Below are 23,076 nucleotides of genomic sequence, written 5' to 3' on the forward strand. Positions count from 1 at the left end.
TTATTCAGCACGATCAATGGACTTGGACCCTGAAGATCGGCAGTGGCCATAGTAGTACTCTGTGACAATGAATTCTGAACCTACATTATAGCATGCAACATGCTTAATTACATGATCAGGACAGTCTGTAAATGTACATAACATTAAGAAGAAGCAAAGACAAACAGTTCACCCAATGTTTGTTGCAGACTGATGGAGAACAGACTTGCTGAGATACTTACTTTGTGACACTCTCACAAGCTCAGTCACGCTGAAAACACCTGATGTAACAAAGCTGTCCTGGAAGCCCAGATGTCCTAAAAGCAAATGAAAATAAAGTATGGTAATTAGTCGAAAATCTAATCATAGTTCTTTAATAGCATATACTGTTAGAAATGGGGTATTTGGTTGACAGTCAGGTTATCCCCTGTTCAAGCAAGGACCCTCACTCTAGTCAGGGTAAAAGAGACTCGCGTTCCGAATGATGAAGGTTAATCTGCGATACTGGCTCAGATTCACTCACAATACGCTTGAGATTTTAATGTGAAGTGGGGATACAATTTGTCTAACCCATAGATGATTCATTTCTATGACCATTGATGTTCCTTGTAACATACCAAAACTACGTGAACAGCCCTGATGAAGTCATTGGGGTATCCCCCAGATGAAACACGTGTTGGCTGTGGAATCAGGTTGGATCATCATTTCTGGTAATCCTTTCGAAAATGAACCCATTGGAATGGATTTGGACATTGACATCTGACTGGGGGTTCAAATTGGAGCATTACCCATGGCATAAAAACTTTCATTGATTGAACTGATTATCTTGGATGGAGACACTGCCATTAAATCATAATTGTTCGTGGAATATAGTAGTGACTGCCTCGCCTCTTAATTTTGCATATTGATACTTCACACACAGTGACTTGGCATCAAGATATACCGTAAAGGACAATTGTAATAATTTTTGCCATAACATGATTCTGTCTGATATGTCATTGTTGATTTAACGAGTGCTTCTTGTTTGTTTTCCTAAAAGAGAATCACCCTCAGCTAACCCCTGCTTAATTACTTGGTAGCTTGGCAGAGCAGTAGGCTTAACTTCAGAGTGCTAGATGTAAAGTATTTGTACCAACACACACAGTAACTTAATGAAAACACTACAAAATGACACAACACCAGTTTAGAAAAATAGAAAATATTTATCCAAACAAAACAAGACCAAAACAACAAAAATCCACTATACACAAGTCAAGTTATCAATTAAAAATCAAAAAGAGTCTTTATGTAGTTTAAAACACACACTAACACTGTTAGTGTGAAAATGTACCTTGGGTGCGTCAAAAATAACCCTGCACGGGCAAGTGTGTGTCAAAAAGGGCTTGCCATGCATTGATTCCACTCACGAGCTGGACCTTGCTTCGTTTCTCCTTTTGTCGGTTCGGGCGTGCCGTTTCTTCTCTTCACAGGAGAGTGATGCGTTGATCCGGTCAGCACTCCCGGGTCCGGGCAGGCTTTGTGTTCTTTTTACACGCCAAGCGGTACTTGCGTCGGAAATCCAGCTGCACGATGATCCGAAAACCACGCAGCGGGGGTTGCGATCTCCCAGCCTCCATCAGCGATGCTGCGCGTCGTTTCTCCAGATCTGTGCATCGATTCTTTGGTCGCATTTCCAGCGAGCGTTGATTTTTAGCCACGGAGCCGGCGGCGCAGCGTGGCACACCGTTCTTTAGCCGCAGATCGGAGTTCTGTCGATCTTTTCCCCGCACGGCACTCTGTGTGTGGATTTCCTCCTCTTAGGCTGCCAGCTTCTCCTTTCAGGGTCCTAGGAACTGGATGGGCACCACAGGGCAGAGCAGGAGTCTCTCCAGAGACCCCAGGTGCTGGCAGAGAGAAGTCTTTGCTGTCCCTGAGACTTCAAACAACAGGAGGCATACTCTAAGTCAAGCCCTTGGAGAGTTCTTCTCAAGATGGAAGGCACACAAAATCCAGTCTTTGCCCTCTTACTCTGGCAGAGGCAGCAACTGCAGGATAGCTCCACAAAGCACAGTCACGGGCAGGGCAGCTCTTCTTCCTCAGCTCTTCTCCAGGCAGAGGTTCCTCTTGTTTCCAGAAGTGTTCTAAGTCTGTGGTTTTGGGTGCCCTTCTTATACCCGTTTTCTCCTTTGAAGTAGGCCTACTTCAAAGCAAAGTCTCTCTTGATTGTGAAATCCTGCCTTGCCCAGGCCAGGCCCAAGACACTCACACCAGGGGGTTGGAGACTGCATTGTGTGAGGGCAAGCACAGCCCTTTCAGCTGTGAGTGACCACTCCGCCCCTCCCTCATAGCACAGATGGTTCATCACGATATGCAGACTCCACCCCAGCTCCCTTTGTGTCACTGTCTAGTTTGAGGAGCAACCAGCCCAACTGTCAAACTGACTGAGACAGGGATTCCACAAACAGGCAGAGTCACAGAAATGGTATAAGCAACAAAATGCTCACTTTCTAAAAGTGGCATTTTCAAACACACGATCTCAAAATCAACTTTACTAAAAGATGTATTTTTTAAATTGTGAGCTCAGTGACCCCAAACTCCACATGTCCATCCGCTCCCAAAGGGAATCTACACTTTAATCAGATTTAAAGGTAGCCCCCATGTTGACCTATGAGAGGGACAGGCCTTGCAACAGTGAAAAACGGATTTAGCAATATTTCAATGTCAGGACATATAAAACACATTACTATATGTCCTACCTTAACCATACACTGCACCCTGCCCTTAGGGCTACCTAGGACCTACCTTAGGGATGTCTTACATGTAAGAAAAGGGAGGGTTTAGGCCTGGCAAGTGGGTACACTTGCCAAGTCGAATTTACAGTTACAAACTGCACACACAGACACTGCAGTGGCAGGTCTGAGACATGATTACACAGCTACTAAGATGGGTGGCACAACCAGTGCTGCAGGCCCACTAGTAGCATTTGATTTTACAGGCCCTGGCACCTCTAGTGCACTTTACTAGGGACTTACTAGTAAATCAAATATGCCAATCATGGATAAGCCAGTTACATACACATTTTGTGAAGGAGCACTTGCACTTTAGCACTGGTTAGCAGTGGTAAAGTGCCCAGAGTAACAAAAACAGTAAACTCAGAGTCCAGCACACATCAACAACCTGGGAAACAGAGGCAATACGTTAAGGGAGACAACGCCAAGGATGAAAAGTCTAACATATACTATCTTTAAGAATAATTTAATGATGGCTTACAAAAATTGAAAGCCAAATGAGCTGCACTCCACTGGCTATCATAAGGATTGAATTAGGCCTAGGAATGCTAAAATATTAAGCACTGATGGATGCCCTTAGGTGGCCTGCTATGTGGGCGGTAAACCTATAACTGCCCTATTTCCATAAACAATGAATTCATTATATTGCAATCAAAAAGAGGAATGTTTCTTCCCTGCCTAGCCATCTGCACACCCTCACAAACAAAAGGAAACACATGTAAGTCCAAATACTTATTGAATTTGACATTTTAAAAAAGTACTAACACAAGGCCATGTGGAATATTCAACCCTTTAAAACCTCAACAGGAAATTATACAGGACATTTTGACAAAATTAAATATAAAAATGTACTTTGGGATTTTTTTCAAATGTTGACTTCTGTGAAACGTATGATCAGAATGGTCTCTACCTTTTCCTTAAGAAGTTATGCCGGTAATATGTGTTCTATATTGGTTATGGTAAATTGTGGAAAGAGTAGGCAGGACACTGTTAATCACAAAAAGACACATTTACAGTAACATTCATCCTATATCTATATCTAAAACCTGGATAATTGTATTTAGTGTAAATAGTTACTGCCTTTTATAAAAAGGGAAGGCATTAGCAGGAAATTCGCCAAACTGCAAGAAACACCCCTAAACACATCCATCCTTCCCAAACTGTTTTGGCGTCTTAACAAATGAGTATACCCTGTTCCACGATAGTAACTTTGTTTAAAAACAAGCATTGCCATAGTCCAGGGTTCTGCAAAGTCGGTCCTGGAGAGCTGGGTCCATGCCAGATTTTTAGCATATCCACATTGAGAAAAAAGATGTTTCAGAAATCTACATTTTTCTAAATGTGGATATGCAAAAAATCTGGCATGGACCCAACTCTCCAGGACCGACTTTGCAGAACCCTGACATAGTCAATCGGTTGTGCCCATATAAGAGCTATGAGGCTGTGCCAGTGTCTTTTGCCATGTTGTACACCAGTGTGGCTCCTGTTCAGCATTGCAAAAAGTTAGTGGCGCGGAGTGTCAGAGTGGAGTGGGAGAGCAGAATGTGTAAGAGTGGATTTCCTGACGTGTCATAGAGTGGAGCAGGGGGAGTAGAGTATTACAGAGTTGAGAAGAGGAGACTGAAATGGGGTGAGGTGGATGGGATTGGGGTGGATTTGTGAGAAGGGGATTAGAATGGACTGGGGTGGGTAGTTTGGATTGGAGTGATAGGGCTGGGGTCAGGTGGACTGGGGTGGAGTCAGGTGGATTGCATTTTAGTGGGGTAGATTAGATTGGACTAAGTGGGCTGGAATGGAGTGGGTAGATTGGATTCAATGGACTGAAGTGGGTTGGGGTCCTTTGGATTGGAGTGGGGTGGAATGAACTATGAAAGGGTGGGATGGAATGGAGTGGGATAGAGTGTGTCGGGCCGGAGTAAGTGGGGGTGGATTTGAGTGGGATGGGTGAGGTGGAGTGGGGTGGATTGCACTGGAGGGGTGGACTGAAATAGGGTGGGGTGGATTGGAATGGGGCGTGGTGGGCTGCAATGGGATGGATTGGATTGTAGTGGCGTGGATTGAACTGGAGTAGGGTGTGTTGGATTGGAGTGGATTGTAATGGAGTGGACTGGATTGGTGTGAGGTGGATTGAATTAGAGTGGGGTGGACACACAAAGGGAGTGTGTGGATTGTAATGGAGTGGAGTGGATTGGTGTGATGTGGATTGAATTAGAGTGGGGTGGATTAGATTGGGTTGGATTGGATGCAGTGGAGAATGGGGTGGATTGGGGTAGACTGGATTAAATAGGGTGGAGTGGGCTGGAGGGGTGGATCAGACTGGATTGGGGTGGGGTGGGTTGGAATCGGATAGGGTGGATTGCACTGAGGTGAGGTGGATTGGATTGGCGTGGTGGATGGACTGGAGTAGGGTAGATTGGATTGGGGTGGATTGGACTACGGTGGAGTAGAATGGAGTGAAGTGAACTGGACTGAGTGGGGTGGATTGGATTGAGAGGGGTGGATTTGGGTGGGGTGGATTGGATTGTTTGTGGTGGATTTGATTTGATGGAGTAGACTGACTGAATTGGGATGAGGTGGGTGGGGTGAAGTGGGGTGGATTGGAGTGGATTGGACTGAGTGGGTGGATTGATTTGGAGTGGGTTGGATTGGAGTGGATTGGTGTGGGGTGAATTGTTGGAAAGGGGTGGCCTGGATTGAAGAGGGGTAGATTAAGGTGGTGTGGAGTTGGGTGGAATGGACTCGAGTAAGATGGATCAATGTGGACTCGACTGGACTGGAGTGAAGGTCCGGTGTATTAAATTGGATTGTATTGGAGCGGGATAGATTGGGGTGGTGTGGGTAGATTGGTGGATTGGGTAGCAGGGGACTTGATTGGAGTGGGGTGGACTGGAGTGGATTGACTGGATTGGAAGGGAGTGGTTTAGACTGAAGGATTGGATTGGAGAGGGGTACGGTGGGGTGGGATGGATTGGAGTGGAATGGGAAAGAGTGAAGTGGGGTGGTTCGGCTAGGAGTGGGTTGGATTGGACTGGAGTTAATTGGGGTGGATTACATTGGAATGAGGTGGATTGATTGGGGTGAGGTATACTGGAATTTGGTGGGATAGGATGGATTGGGGTGGATTTGATTGGTGTGGGTGGACTGGATTGTAGTGATGTGGATTGTGATGGATTGGAGTGGTGTGAATTGGGATAGAAGGGGTGGATTGGATTGGGGTGAGGTGGACTGGAGTGGGGAGAACTGGAGGAAGGCAAGTTGTTTTGGATTGTATTGTAGTGGGCTTTTTTGGGATTGGAGAGTAGCAGGGTAGAGTGGGGCAGGTTGTTTTGGATTAAAGTGGGGCACATTGGAGTGGGGCAGACTGGAGTGAGGCAGATTGAAATGGACTGGAGTGGGACATATTGTATTGGATTGGAGTGGGGCACATTGGAGTGGGACAGATTGATCTGGATTGGAGTGGGGCAGATTGAATTAGTGTGGATTGGAGTAGGGTGGATTCAAGTGGGGTATATGCAATTGGAGATGGGTGGATTGTGTTGGTCTGGAGTATATTGGATGGAGTGTGGTGGACTGGGGTAGTGTGGGGTGGATTGGATTGAGTGTGGTGGATTGGATTGGGGCGGACTGGATAAGGTGGAATGGGCTGGAGTGGGGTGGGGTGGATTGGACTGCCTGGGTGGAGTGGATTGGAGTGGGTTTGGAGTAGATTGGAGTGGGTTGGATTGGTGTGGAGTGGATTGGTGTGGGTTGAATTAATCGGAGAGGGGTGGACTGGATTGAAGTGGGGTAGATTAAGGTCTTTTGCAGGGAGGTGGACTGGACTGAAGTAGGGTGGATTAATGTGTACTGGGTTGGACTGGCGTGGAGTGGATTAAAGTGGATTGTATTGGAATTAGATGAATTGGGGTGGTGTGGGTAGACTTTAGTGAGGTGGATTGGGTAGCAGTGGACTTGATTTGAGTGGGGTGGATTAGAGTGGATGGATTGGACTGGAATCAAGTGGGTTGACTTGAAGTAGGGTGGGTTGGATTGGAGTGGGTGGGGTGGGTTGGATTGGATTGGAGTGGGTGGGGTGGGATAGGATGGATTGGAGTGGGGTGGGATGTGTTGGATTGGAGTAGGGTGGATGGGACTGGGTGGGGCGGATCAGGTAAGAGTGGGGTGGATTGGACTGGAGTGGATTGGGGTGGGGAGGACTGGGGTGAGATGGATTGATTGGGGTGAGGTGTATTGGATTGGAGTGGGGTAGGTGAGATTGGGGTGTACTGGATTGTATGGGTGGACTGGATTGTAGTGGGATAACTTGTGATGGATTGGAGCAAGGTGAACTGGGATGGAATGGGATGGATTGGGGTGAGGTGGACTGGAGTAGGGTGATGTGGACTGGAGTGCGCGAACTGGAGTGTGGCACAATGTTTTGGATTGGAATGGGTTGTTTGGGGTAGGTTGTTTTGGATTAAAGCGGGGCAAACTGAAATGTATTGGAGTGGGGCAGATTGGAGTGAGACAGATTGTTTTGCATTGGAGTGGGGCAGATTGTATTAGTGTGGATTGGAGTGAGGTGTATTCGACTGGCGTGGGTGGATTAGGTTGGTGCGTGGTGTATTGGATGCAGTGGGGGTGGACTGGTTTGGAGTGGGGTGGGGTGAATTCGATGGACTAGACTGGGTGAAGTGGACTGGATCTGTGTCGGTTGTACTGAGACTGAAGTGCAGTGGACTGGAGTGAGGTAGACTGATTTGGATTGCAGTGTGGCAGATTGGAGTGGAGCAGATTGTTTTGGATTGGAGTGGGACACATTGTTTTGGATTGGAGTGGGGGAGACTGTTTTGGATTAAAGTGAGGCAGATTGGAGTGAGGCGGATTAGAGTTGGGCAGATTGTTTTAAATTGGAGTAGGGCAGATTATTTTGGGTGCAGTGGGGCAGATTGAAGCGGGGAAGATTGTTTTGGATTGGAGTGCAGCAGAATGGAGAGGGGCAGATTGTTTTGGATTGGGACAGATTGCTTTGGACTGGAGTGGAGCAGATTTATTTTGGATTGGAGTGGAGCAGATTGAAGTGGGGTAGGTTGTTTTGGATTAAAGTGGGGTAGATTGAAATGGATTGGAGTGGGGCAGACTTAAATGGGACAGATTGTTTTGGATTGGAGTGGGGCAGATTCTATTTGTATGGATTGGGGAGGGGTCAATTGGAGTGGGGTGTACTTGACTGGAGTGGGGTGGATTGGGTTAGTGTGGGGTGGATTGAGTTGGTGTGGGGTGGATTGGATTGGTAGTGGGGTGAATTGGGATGGAGTGGGGTGGACTGGATTGGTGCTATTATAAGCACAGTGTAATTTAGTGGTTTGAATATGCGTTGTTAATTATGTTGTGCTGTTACATATAAAATATTGAGAAGTCCTAAGAATTACATTCGGTGTGCAAGTTTAATGTTGTTTATAAAGAAGTGAAGAAGGTTACAAAAATAGTATCTACAAGACCTACTGAGCAGAGTTAGGGCAACATCTATTACTCCTTGACATACAAAATCCCTGCAGATTGCATTCTATACACTTCAAGGAAACAAAGTGTGCTCCACAGTTCTACAAACCCTAGGACACCAGATAACTATTCTCCTAACAATGGATTAGGAAGGAAACCCATATATAAGGGTATGGAAAACCTCGAGACAGTAAACAGTTTTTCTTCATTAAAGTACAAAAATCTGAGCATGTCGTGTCATCACAGTGGAAGAACACAAGTGAGATGTCAAGCTTTACAAACAAGTAATAGAATTTTAATAAGAACCTTTATTACTGGTGTTGAAGCTTTATCTGGAATGATTTAAAAAGATAAGGGAAAGCATTTCACAATAGAAATCAACATAATCTTTTAGATCCTGTAGTATCGGACAAAGCTATCAAATGTGTCAAAACAGCAGCCTCCATAGAATGCTCCAAAAACGCTTTTGGAAAACACCTTTCCTGAAACAAAAAAAACATTTGATGTCCTGAAAATACTGGCCAATTATGGACCAATATTCCACCTCCCCTTCCTGCACAACACCATGGAAAGAGACGCAATAGAACAATAACAAACGTAAGTGGAACTTAAACGTCTCTCCATGACCACCAACCTGGGAGAGCCACTAACATGGCATAGCTAATATGAAAGAACACATTTTTCACCCTAGATGAGTATAAGACCACTTAAGTTCTACTTGAATTCTCAGTTGCCTATGATGTTGTTGACCACACAATAATACTGAAAAGACCTGACCACTCGATAGAAATATTCAGATCGAAGCTTCAATGGGTTCAATCATTTCTCACCGACTGCAGGCAACTGGATTAACTTAATCATTCAGACACTTTGAATAATATGGCTTTCATTAAGGATTTTACATCCCTGTCTGCTTTTAAACATGTCAGTATGCCCAGGCAAGCATCATTCTGCAGCACCAGGTGAACTTTCAAATGAATGCCAATGATACCCAAATCTACTTCTACTTGGACAACTGCCCTGAAATTCCAACCAACATTACTCCGTGCTTGCACCACCTAATTAATTGGATGAAAGTGATTCCCCTATGTCTGAAAGATGCCAAGGCTGATATTGCAATGGTTAGAAAATATGAGCCATATACTATACCATTTGCTGGTCTACAAACCTCAGAAAGTCTTTTGCGCCCTCAACAAAAGTAAGGAATTTGAAAATTCCCTTCACTATCAAAATGCTGCTCTGCAAAATTCTTCGATTTTTTCATACTGATCACAGAATTGAGCTGACGAAAGTCTTTGTCCTGGCAAGCCTAAATTCCTGTAACATGTACTCTCGTCTCCCCCAGAAAATAATTTCTATGTTCCAAGGACTTTAGGACAAAACAGCCATTATCTACCATAATCTTGGCAAGCAGGCATGGTCAATTGAAACTGAAATGGTGCATGGGACGTGTTGAAGAATATGCAACATTCTTATTCACCCTGACCCATAAGACAGGCATTAAGTTCCAAATCCAACAAGAAATCTGTGTACATCAGTCCTTTCAAGTTACAAAACTGAAACACACAACCCTATATAAAAAGCCCAAGTAAATAAATGCAGGATTCCTACAGAGTGCTTTATATCTTGCAATTGCTGCTACCTTTATTTATACTCTCTTTTGACACAATAGTCTTCCAAATACTGCACCAGTTTCAGGTTAGACGTTTTTAAATAGGGAGACTTGCAGTGATTAACATACTCATGAGCATTCAATGATTTGATAATGCCAACTTCATGTGTGGTTTGTCTCCTGGACACCAGTGATATTTGATGACCCCACACATGCTATATTTTCAGCGAATTTATTTTTAAAGAAAACTATGAGAAATAATTTAGGAATAGCCACCATATTAATATAGTTATGTCACAGCCAGAGGGGTAGCTAGGCCAGTTTCCAGAGTGCTTTGTGGATAGGTGTTATAGCTGCTATCGCTTTTGTGGAAGCACCAACGGGAATGTGTTGTACTCTAGAAGACAAAAGCTAACAAAACATTGAATGTTATCGATTCTTACATCGACTGCAGAGCGTGGGTGGATGGAAAATAAATGTGGCCTATAGAATCAACTAAAGCTAGAAAAAACGCATGTCAGAGTTGGGATGTCTGCAGATTCCAAAATAATAAGTATTCTTTGCAATGTCTGTGCTGTAATCTCCACTTATAAGGAAATTATTGGATGTTGTGTTTCAAATTAAAATTGCAAGTGATAACTAACGAAGTGTTGTAGAGTTTTAGCCACAAAAAGTATATTGAAATAAAGCATTAGTTACAAGATCCCATCCAATTAAATGGGACATTTTAATTAAGGCAAAATTGAAAGTAGTGTGAAAAGAGTCCTAGAATACACTGACCTCAACAATGGTAAAGAAAATGTGAGCTAAGATGAGAGGACATGTTGCAACTACAAACAGGTAGGGTTAAAAGTAGCCCATTTAGAATGAACATGATTGGCGTTAGTAGGTTTAAAATTATAATTGCTAAATATGATTGACAAAGACAGTCAGAGGTTTAAGAAACCATCATGCTTTGTGGTCCTCTTCAGTTATTGAATTTTGTTGAGGAGAAACTTTAAAGAGTTTAAGAGAGAGGGAAGCAGTAATAAATGCAGTCAACAGTTGTGCCATGAAAGTCCTTACGTTTGATGTTGTAGTTACATTACCATTGGAAGGATTGCGTGGATATGCAAATGGTATCTTGGTATGGGTTACTGGGATCTGAAGAAACCATTTGTATATGTGTAGAGTAGTTATGCTACAGTTAATGTTTATAATTTGTTTTATTTTTAGATAAGAAGTGAACCAAGGTGAATGATGCTACAAGTGTAGAAGAAGGAAGCAGTCAGTCATAGGAATCATAAGAAATGGTTAAGTGAGTATAACACAAAAATAATTCTAGTGTATGTAGTATATGGACATGTGTTATAAAGAAATAAAAAGATACAGGGCTGTCATTAGTAATATTCATTGTGTATAACACTGTGTCGTATGAACCTGATAAAACACTCCATGGCTCATTGTGCAGAAATAATGAATGTGCTAAAATATTGCCCACCAGAATTTCAATTCCATTAACACTGCTGTCTAGCAGAAGAATAACTGAGTTGAATCCAATGGTGGCAAGAATAGAGCTGCTTGAAATCAGATTATTTTGCATTTCTAGCAGACCGACAACTCTTCAGGGAATGCGTGGGCTTACTACCCATAACAGAAAATACAGCTGGTCATAACATATTTAAAATTCAGGTGCAAGGATCCGGTCCCATAAACCTCTTAATACTGCAGACATTGTTTTACAACTTTTTAGAATTGAAATATGGGATTTTCAAAAATCAAAAAATATAATTATCACTATTTATGTGTTGAATGATTTATGATTCAAAACGTCTTTCCTGCTACCTTATTTTAATGTTTTGTAAACATTTGTCTTACACCATCGTGCATTTGTGAAATGCATTCAACTTCAAGAAATTGCCATCTAAGATGGTGATGATGAGTTGCCATGTTATTGCTATCACAAACACTCACATAAACACCGACTGTCTTGCTTTACCAAGAAGCTAACAATTATTTAAATAAACAGCAAGTAAAATCCTACCATTTTCTGGCTGGTCCTTAATGTCACTGTCACTTTGCTGGCTGGGACTATCTGATTGACTTGAATCTGAAAGATACAAAATAAAGGCAATATTACATGACCTGTATTGGAAAGATTGCAGACTTATTCAAAACTTTATTTGCGTAAGTATACATTAAGAAATAGGAGTTAGAATACAAATACCTTCAAAAACGATATAGCAATAAAATATTAAAAACGTGAGATTGAAAGAAGTAGACGTACTACAATTGGGTGCTAAATCTAAAATGGCATACAAAAAGACAAAACAATAGCTCCTTGGTGTCAGCAATTGATAAATACATTGAACGAATGAAAAAAAACAAAGAAAAACAGTTTGAAGCATAAATGCTTCACAGACAAGACAAGACAGGCTCAGGTATAGGGAGAAAAGCCAGGGAATCATAAGCACATAATTGAAATAGTCAAAAAAACATCCAATCATGAGCAAGGTGCAGTCCCAAAGCGCACTCTAAGACTATGTTAAAGCGCTGGTTAGGAAGTTTTAGCAAGACCACAGAAGGTCTCAGTTAGCTGCAGCTGTCTTAGTCGCATGCTGTTGCAATAGGTTATATAAATTATCTTTCATTTTTAGAGAATTGTTATCTATAACCTCAGACCCACTGCAGAAACCAGTGCCTGAAAGTATTTTGGAAGACTTTAAATGCTGGATCCTGCGGCTAATAATAATAAAGTTCTCAAATATTAAAACTGTAATTAGTAGCTAACATGTTATGTATTTATACAAATCTATAAATAAAATCTATAACTACCAAAAAAATCACAATATTTTAAAAGGTGTGTGTGTGTGTAATTAGAACATTTGTTCTAACATTCGAAGAAATCCTGATTTTATATTGATAAATGCAGTCACTGCAAATATCTATGTGAAGTCAAAGACAAAGATTAGAGCCTGTAAAGGGACAACTCTGCCTTTAATCCTTCCAAAGTGGCATTAAATTAGGTTACTACACCGCCAATTCTTAGCAGGACCAACTGATAATGGAGTTCTTCTGTCTGGGTTCCGATCTGTAAATTGCTGATTACACACAGTTATCTGCAGCAGGCACTCAACCTTCTGTACAACATTACAGACTTTTCAGACATGAATTTAGGGTTTATGATTAGGCCAGCAGAAATTATTTATTTTTCCATAAGGATGTGAAAGTGAATATGGTGTGGGTCCCAACTGGGATTACTGCAACGTTTTCACTCATTCTTTACCACAGTTCCCAGGCAAGTGCCACTTTAATGAACCAAGTGATTTTTACCCTCTTTAGAATGATTTTCCCCTTTTTACTGCTGAAAGGAACACTGCGTAAGTGTTTTAAGTAAGAAAAGACATGGTGCTGGAGTTACCTTTCTTATTAGCTATGGTACAGAAGGCAAATTACTGAGAGTTTGCTGTTGCCAATATCTAACAGCAGCACCTGCCTTTCAGCCTTCCACTGAAAGGAGAAATGTTGTGTGCAGCATGTTTGTGCTTGCACCTTACTAACTAATGCATCCGTTCCTCCAAGATCACATTTTTTAACATGATAAAAGGCTTTAAATTATTCAGCAACAGCATCTGTTGATTACAACACAGCTTCCTTCTGCCCTTCTACGCTGCCCTAGCAACAGAAAGTTACAAAACAAAATGTACCAATTAACTCATGATTCAGCATGACTTCTGAAATTAATGTATGAGTTAATTAAGATGTATGGATTCATTAAAATGTGTGGAGCGAAATATTCTGCATAGTGTAAGGAAAATAAAGAGGTCAAATGTGTCCCCTTTGCTGCTCTAGGCAGAAAGACAGATGCAAATGGAACAAGAAGTATATGCCTGTGTTGTTTGCATTGTTAAGAATCATGAGCCCCTCCAGTACCTCCTTCAACAAAGGTGATTCTTCTGTCGAAAATGTTGTCCCACTCTAGTGAGGAAAATGTCAATAAAAATCTGAAGGGCATGACTATGAACTGTAATTAAACTGGTAATCACTGCACAATGATTTTGCAAATGAGGCATTTCAAAAGCAATGTACAAACACTTCAAAAGGTGTTGTTTAGGTACACCTAACAACTTTAACTTTAAATGAGAACAGATAGCCTTAAGAATATACAGCGCTGATAGAGGCTGAATATTAAAATAGGAGAGAGGGCGTTTTTTCCTCTGGTAGAGTATTCCTTGTTTGAAATTTGTGTTTTCAAGATAATGCTTTTAGGTGTAGAGCCAATGCTTTTTTTTTTTATTACTGTTTAAAAGAATTGATAATAATGAGACTATTTGAACATGGGGAGCAGGGCCAAGACTGATTTGGGTATGGTTGGGTCAAAACTGGGGTGGCGTGGTGGGCAAAAAAGAAAATGGATTAAACCCAGATCTTTGTAACTGGAGGTGAATGTTTGCATTGTTCAGTATTCCATTCACCATCTGTTCTTTTTTCTTTTGTGACCCTAAGTGGGAAGGGCATGCCCAGACATGGGTGCCAGGCTCACTGCACCACTAGATTCAAGCTAACCTGGCTGATGAAGGGTGATGCACCGAAACTTGTCCCAGGATGCTTGCTTCTGGTCCAGGAAGGACCTGGCCTGCCAGTTCAGGCTGGACTGTTCTCATCGGGAGCAGGGTCAAGACTGATTTGCATATGGCTGGGTCCAAACTGGGGTGGCGTGGTGGTAAAAAAAAAAAAAAAAAAAAAGAACTAAACCTAGATCTTTGTGACTGGGGTGTGAATGTTTCCATTGATCAGTGTTCCGTCCATCATCTGTTCTTTTTGCCTATGGCTATTTTTGGTCTAGACGTATGCCAGAGTAACGCTGTCAGCAAAGAGTCCATCTCTTTTAATGAGCTAGCGGAACATTCTGAAAAAGAAAGAGAAATAGCAGCAAAATTATAATTTTGTAGAGGGCAATCCTCCACATTACATTAAGTGGAAGAGTCCTCTATCTCTATAAGTCGGATTTTGCCTTCTGGACTAAGATTGCAAAATTGAGCTTCCATTCTAAATCCAGATGAAAAGCAATGTGAATTCCCAATTAGCAAAATCTCAAGCCACACAGGAATAGATGTCTGCCATACAATACACTCCTGGGAGGGATGAAGCAGTACTACTACCAATTTATCATGGTTAACCCAGGGACCCAAGGGATCCAAGTAGAGCCAGAAAATGTAGAGAGAGGGCAGGCTCATTACCCATGGCTCCAATAAGTACAGTAGAATGCTTTCATCATAAAGGGCAATGCGATCTTTATGATCTGTTCGTCACCACTAGTCCTGAACCTGTGCATCACAGCGAATCAGTCTTGCTAACGGTTTGATGCCAAGGGTGAAAATAAGGGGCGATCAGGGGCAGCCTCGTCTCATTCCTCTGCGAATAGGCATTGATTCAGAGACCATATCATTGATTTGCGTATGTGCAGGGGCTCGAAGTACAACAATTTGACATACCCACAGAAACAGGGACCGACCTACGGAGGACCTGGAACAGGAAGTACCAGTCCACTGTATCGAAGGCTTTTTCGAAATCAACTAGCAGCAGGGCATTAAGGGGTGTCAGTAGCTGTCGGTGCGCTAAAGCAACATGCACACTCCTAAAGCAGTGCCTTTTGCTCCTAGCTGGCATAAAGCCATATAGGTTTGGGTGAAGAAGAGTGGCCAGGGCAGCTTTCAAACTGGTGGCCAGTATCTTGGCAAAGAGTTTGATTTTCTCAATGATCAGAAAGCTTGGTCGGTATACTGCACAGGTGTTAGGTGCATGACCTGATTTGGGGATGACCACCATGGTGGCGGTGTCAAGTACTGGTGGGAAACAGCCTACCTTTGCAGCTTTATTATAAAGTGTCAGAAGATATGGGGAGAGAATGTCTCTACGTGTGCCTGGATTGGGTGTTTTTTCAGCGGGTAAGTCGGAAATGGCTCAGGTTATCTCCGGGAGAGTGATCGGTTTGTCCAGCTCCTCCCACAGATTTGGAGGCACTGTGGGTAGTAAGATGTTTTCAAGAAGTGGGGAAGTCTTTTCGGCAATTGGTCACAGGACAGCTGCGTATAGCTGCCGTTACAAATTGGCAAATGCTTGTGTAATGGCTGGTATATTACAGAGGGGCATGCCATCAGCATCTATCATTTCAGGGACTGAGCAGCACCCCAGAGGTCTGGTGGCCAGCCAATATAGCAGATTGCCATTTCTGTCCCTGTGTTCGTAAACACTTACTGTGGAGGTGGGTCAGATTTGGCGCGCCTTTTTTAAAGTGTTCTCATGGCCACTGTTTACTTTCTATATCTTCTGCTAAGATATGATACTTTCAGTTGGATGAAATAAAGAAATTCAGGAGAAATGTGAACTCTTAACAATAAAAAAATAAGATTACACAAATTAAAAAACATACACATTTGATAAACGTGTTGCCATTTTCTAATATTGTGAATACATGAAAAATTATGTTTGAACAGATCCAACACCTCCGTACTACTCAAGTATGGTCGTTCTTTACAAGTGAACAATAAATAAAAACATATTAGCATTTGTAAGGAGTAAATCAAGCCAGTATCATAGTTCATATGCAATATATGTTCATTTTTAATTAATAATGGTGGGCCTTATCACTTTTGTATTATTAACTCTTGTTGTGCCCCTCCCTGTCATTTAGCAATACATTTGTCTTTGGGGTACCCACTAGGCTTCAGTGATGTAATTGTTTGTGATATTGTCAAGTTCAAGGTATTGTGGCATCATTTCCTGGGACTCAGGGCAAACATCATATGATGTCATTTCCTGCGATGGCACTGCAGTCAAACCATGTGTGTGATGTACCTTGAACCACCCCTGCATTATGGTGAATCGAAGTCCCTGTATATAGTTCCAATGACTGGTTAAACTCTAATGCAAAGCACCAAGGATGAAGAAGCTCACCCCTTGCAACAACCAGCGAATGAGGCACTAGAATGGGTTTTCTAATCTGTTTCCATAGCAAATAGGGCATGTTGAAGCGAAAGCCTTGGTGAAGGTCATTTCTGCACCCCTGGGTTGTGCGCTGAATAAAAGGAGAACATATTTTACATTTTTTTATTATCCTTAATTACACATTTGGGAACATGATAGGATGTGGAATAAACGTAAAAGGGCTCACACGAAAGGTTACACGGGGGTGAAAAGTGCTGAGGCTTGCTATGCTATTTTGTATAATGATGGAGTTATACATATCATCAGTCTTATTTCGAAAATAATTTTCTCAAAAATGTTCATGCATACATAAACAAAAGAGAAAACGAACTACTGAGAAAGTCTTTTAGAACCCAAATGCAAAACAGAGCCATAAATGTATTATTGTTCAGTCATTAATTGTTTTTCAAATAAATACTCATGTTAGTCGAGTGAGGAAACCGTGACAATACCACAGTATATAGAGGCTGTACTGCTTCATACACTGGTGGTTAAGGAAACCACTTCCCCTCGACCTTTCCACACGGGATTTTCTTTGTGACATGCTAGTGCTTTGTTACTTTTCATAAATCAGGGTACAACTATCAAATTCACACAAAAAATACAGTTATACAGTTTTCCACCTTTACTTCTAATCTATTTGCACAAAGCGATAATTAAAATATGCACGTACAAGAAGCAGCCCTTAAAGGAATAGAAATATTTTGTCCTGAAATGTAAATATTGTGTATTGGCAGAGCCTGCCAGGAAGGTAAATCAGCCATTATTGCTGCAGTGGAGTCAGCACTCTGGTTTGGCAGCATGTTTCATGCTTTTTGTACCAGCAAGGTTAGAAAAGAGGGCAGAAAAGAAAGATTCATTCAATACATCTCGGGCAAAGACCACGGATTTCTTACTTTCTCAGTTCGTCTATGTATACTTTGCACAGTATTGTAAAATCGGAATATTTCAGTACATGTTAGTGACATTTGTTAAAGAAACTCTTAAAAACTGGTTAGTGAACTTGCGGGCGCTTCGTCCCCATATAGTCAGGTGGGAAAGAAAGATTTGCATGGATCTTGGCAGTGTGATGCCCCGAACACAGACTGCATCTCCAAAAAATGAAAAGTAAATGTTTAGAGAATTCAGACTAGTCTCCAAATATGCAACTGACAGAAGGCTATTTATGGCAGATTAGCCTATTATCTCACAATACTAAACTCTGCAGCAGCTACAAAACTCGTGAATCATACCCGGAAGTTGCGATGTCTGTTTAACATCGTGGTTGTTTTTAGATCTCCCAGATTAGGAAAGAACCTCGAGGGTGTGTGTTCTCGGGCCCTTCCCTGCTTCTATGCTTTGATGGATTCCGCCAACTAAAGTGGACGAATAAGACGGGTGAGCATCTGCAACACCGCAAGTAATAAGCCACCCTCACTGTTCACTGTTTGTAGCGCTGCAACTATGATACCCAGTGGGGGGTGTGAGGCTGGGCCTTATAATTTTATATAACACCTTGGGTCCATATGAATAGGGAGATTTTCATTACATTGGGATTCCTCAAATTGAGGCTTAAGTTTCCACTGCTAGATACTGTAATCCCACTGTTATATATCCTGTTTGTTTTTTTGTTCATTTAGGGATTAGTATGAGAAGACGCAGACAAGGACCTCCCTTCCTACCTCTTAGACCTAGAAACTGGAATTCTGTGTGATCGGAGTACAGCGGAAGTAGCCCTTCACCTTAAATATATCAGGGAGACAGAGACATCCGAGGTGAGGGTTATGTGAAATAATTATCAAAGCATGGGGTAACACAGGAACATTATTTGACCCTCTGCAAACTAAACTACACTGTGACTGACACTAAAATAAATAAAAGTATCACAACGGAGGAGACAGCAAATCATACTATGTGAGTAGTAAAAAAACAGGAGGCATGAATTACAAAACTAAACCACACTGTGGCTGGGCGCAGAGAATAAGAGGTAAGAGACCTACTAGTCTGTTTAGTGCTCAATCGGTTCCCCGCGCCCAGCGCTCTAGATGCAACTGCTGGGTGCGGACGGGCAGAAGGAAGCTGTCTGCGTAAAGGCGGACACCCAGATGCCATGCCGGGTCACTTGATACGCACTCACTTGTTAGCCCTCAAAACATTTCCAGGTCTAGGGCTAGACTCACTGGTAATTCACTGAAAATGGCTTAAAAAAATGCTGGTCTTGTTTTGAATGGTGTTCCTCCTGCCTCAACTGGTACTGGAGTGGTGAAATGGATAACAGAAAATCGGCTGGGTATTTATTATGTGTTTACAGATAAATTATTATAGGTATACTTACAATCTGGCTTGAAAATATTTAACGAACTTTTTTTTAGAGAACTGTATTAAAGCTTGCAAAACTGCTGGAAGTTGCTGAATCACTTGGGATTCACTCCAGGGGGTGTCTGCACAGCACCCACCACAGAAGTCTCAGTTCACTCCCCAGATGAAGTCTTCCAAAGGTTTGTGTTGAGAGTAACATCCTTTAAGTATATCCATAGCCACACTGGTGCGACTGGGAGCAGAAAACATAGGCTTGTATATGCTACAAAATGAACTAAGCCGTAAAATAGGTGTGTATCTGAAAACAGCCTTATCTTTTAGGGACAGTAGTTCAGCACTAACAGTTCCTCAAGCTGGCGTCCCTTTATCAAGAACTGGCAAAGCCAATAGGTCCCGCCTTTCAAACCTAATATCTTTTCAAACTCTAACTGCCAATGGTATTTCTCATTAGCAAAAAAAATGTTTTTGCTAGTACTGTGCAGCATCAGGAAAAAAAGAAAAAGGCACGATAGCTTGAACGCGTGCATGCACGCATCATCATGGCGCCTAGCACAATGACATTTGTGTATGCATCAACATGGATGTGCGTGCATACGCCATGATGAGGCTGCCATTTGTTTTACTGTTCTAAGATGGCGGACACCAATCTTGGTGTGATATATAAAACCATCTATTTAAACATGTGCAAAAGTTCATTTCAAAATGTTAGAGGCCTGGCAGAAAGCGCTTCATTACTGTCTTCCCTTTTCTGAAAAAACATTTTCACACTGACAGTATTTTGAACCCCAAAATTAAAATGGAGTTTTTATTAATGAGTTATCTAAGAGACATACTGTATTGAATTGTTGTTCAGTGCATGCATATATTCTTTACAGAAGCAAATTCAATCAGTTCAACCCTTCATTCGAAGCCACACAAGAACATTGGGATTGGCTTGTCTGTTTCCTCACCGCGCACAGCGTACATTAGTAACAAAGAAACTTTCAGATGCACAGACAAATGCAGAAGCTCCTAAACAAGAAGTGAAAGAGGGGAAGCATGGATGCATTCACGAGGCCTGACAGTCCATTCAATATGGAGATGATGGCCATAATGCACCCATGGTCCCCTTGCTAATTAAATATGCATTGGCACAGTTCTGATCGATGGTAGGCATGGATCGGATGACACACCTGCAAAATCAGGGGCTCGGAGCTCCCAGGAGAAGGAACATACTGACTCGTTCCTTATCTTTGTTTTCAAAGGCTCTCAATGTCTGGGCGTAGATATCTAATTCAATTCTCTCACCCCTCAGCAAACAGGATTAGGAAAACCAATACTGCCTTTGTGTGCAGGTAGGAACACACAGCTTCTTTCTTGATCAGTCCTGCCTTGACCTCCAGCAGACGTAATGACAAACATCTACAAGTAAGGTGAGGTCAGGCGATTAGACAGGACGCCCTATGGAGCACTAAGGCTAGTGAATTTAACCATTTTGTGTTGAAATAATCATTATTTCATAAGCTTATTACAACACCAATGTATTTTTCGCAATTTTTCAGTATAGGAGCTGGCTGCAATATGCACGCTCGAATGACCACATAATGTGAAGAAGAGATAATCATTTAAATATTCCCCTATGCAGTTCATGTACCATCAGGGTTCACTACGCTTTATGTCCAATGAGTACCGGCTAGCAGCACAGAACTGCAACTACTCAAAATACCAATTCCAAAATAGCTAAAATTGAGGCTCTCATTTTTTTGTACTAATAGGGTGAGATTCCACTCCCCCACCATTCATCTTTGCCTCACCCATGCTCCCCTTCTTGATTTTAAGCGTCAGATAATTTACGGCACACTTCTACACAGCAGGGCAAATCATTCAGGTTAATTGGTGGCACAGGCCTAATGGTGTAAGCCATGCATGCTTCTATTGTGTAACATTTGTGAAAGCTGCATCTCCCAATCTCAGCCCATAACCTTTACTGCTATAAATTGATGGTGGTAAAATTATTTTCTTCTGTACTGTACTCACTGCTCTGAGGCGAGTGAATGTCTAAATCATACCATACTTGTCCTTTCTTGCACACTGTACATGTTAAATTAAAAACCCTTACGGAACAGAACAAGACGTTCACCATGCACCATTCAGACAATATGTCACCAAAATGTTTCAAGTTTCCTCATCACTCTGGAAAAGTGGCTTCCAGAACCAAGCGTACTACTCCAGATGATGTTGAGCCAAAGATCTAATCAGTAGCAACAAATTCCCTTAACTCCTCCTTCACTAACACATGTCCTCACAAATGTAATCCTAATCATCTTTTACTCTTTATTTGCCTCTAAAACCTCAGGTCACAATCGCCACTGGATATCTTATCTGCAAGTGTGCGCCTACGCATCCCCCCTAGCTCCAAATTCCATGAGTCTCTATCATCCCCCAATTATTTTAATTGTTCCTGTTTCTCTATTCTTTGTGGCTCCAGCTTTATGGTGAACTTTGGATCATATACAGTACGATCCTTCCCTTTCCAATTCCTTTTCAAGTCTACTCCACTTCTCTGCTTTTTCCTTATTATTTTAAATTATTTGTCAACACTGTTTGCCTCTGGTGGATTATGGCCAAGCTTATTACCTAAGCGCACAAATAAAGACAGCTACTGATGCTTCTGAGTCTCCTTACTGACGTGATAACGAAGACCTGACTGAAATCATAGGAGTAGGAGATCACATATCTGATTTTATTCTGAAGTGTCCAGTCCAAACTTCAGGCAGAAAAGACTGCCATGAAAACCTCCAGATACAAATGCTGCAAGGGATTGTGCCACTGGGCTCAAGCTATTCCACAAATCTTTATTTGAAGAGGGTTCCATAATTTCCAGGCACTCTTGTCTGGTTGGACCCCTCTTGGCCAGCTACAAAAGAAGGGTTTTTATGGACTGTCTTGGAATTTGGTGCCATATCTGAATAGAAGCAGCCACCATGGCTGTCTCATATTATACCTTCGAGATAGAAGGCTGTGTTTGACATTCTATAATTTCTAAGGAGCCTCTCCAGGCTAGCAAATACATAACTATCACTGATGTTCGTGGTGCCAACACCTCTGCTTTAGTGTCTTTCAGAGTAATATATAAGTCCCTATGCTGTAATCATTCTATGATATTTAATTATTTTATTTGTATTCATTCACTTTTAATTATTCTTGTATTCCCTGCAGTAAATAGGTCGCCATCAGCTTCCCATCACTTTGTACGACAGCGAGTAAAAACAGATGACCTACTACACAATCATGTACTGCAACACTTAAGGTAGCAGGGTGGCTCAGAAAGCTGAAAGGCCAAAATATACAGTGATCTATGCATCACAAGTTCAAATGCTTACAAGGCTGAGTCAGTCGTTCTTCCTTCTGAGCTAGTAAACTGAATACCATAAGGTTGGTGAAAGTAACACTGTTATTGACACTGCTTATAAACAACAAAAGTGATATGAAGAGCAAGTATTATTATGATTAATATTCACTCATAAAGAGTAAAACACTCTTGAGAGAAGCCAAACTATTCTTTAAATTTCCTTCAGTAAACCCCATGGTGAGTTACTATCTATACGGAAGGCCATCGGGGCTTAAATGCTACACACAAGAGAAAGTTGTGGCTAAGCTCCATGTTTACTGTTTTAGTCAATAGAAGAAGCAAAAGTTTGAACACAGTTCGGGTGAGAAAAAACATTGCTTTGGCTCCGCTACATTGCCTGGCAGATAATCACAGCAACTAGAAACCTCACCCTAACAGCTGTAAGATAGATGCCTTGGTTCCCTAAGAAAGCCATAAGCTACACCTCTCATGTGTGCAAATCTGAGCCTATCTACTTCAATGGGGTCTGTATGAATTAGGGCACCTCTTTTAACATTAACACAATTAATTCAACAATGGTGGTTTTAGATGTTGTGTGTGTGAAGAAAAGCCTGGCCCATTTCCATATAACACCAAGGTCC

At 41.9% G+C, this 23,076-nt stretch overlaps 1 protein-coding gene across 8 annotated transcripts in view; it reads right to left on the reverse strand.

Moving 5' to 3' along the window:
* Positions 1–23,076, reverse strand: part of NFIA (nuclear factor I A) — an 807,499-nt gene that overhangs the window by 247,166 nt on the left and 537,257 nt on the right. For all 8 annotated transcript variants that reach the window (XM_069232553.1, XM_069232552.1, XM_069232556.1 and 5 more), the window contains exons 3-4: positions 11,864–11,929; positions 222–296 (exon numbers count right to left, since the gene is read on the reverse strand). In XM_069232553.1, the coding sequence (XP_069088654.1) occupies positions 222–296; positions 11,864–11,929 (141 nt within the window). The remainder of the gene's footprint in view (positions 1–221; positions 297–11,863; positions 11,930–23,076) is intronic.

This window comes from Pleurodeles waltl, chromosome 4_2 (genome assembly GCF_031143425.1).
Source record: "Pleurodeles waltl isolate 20211129_DDA chromosome 4_2, aPleWal1.hap1.20221129, whole genome shotgun sequence".
NCBI classification, from domain to species: Eukaryota; Metazoa; Chordata; class Amphibia; order Caudata; family Salamandridae; genus Pleurodeles; species Pleurodeles waltl.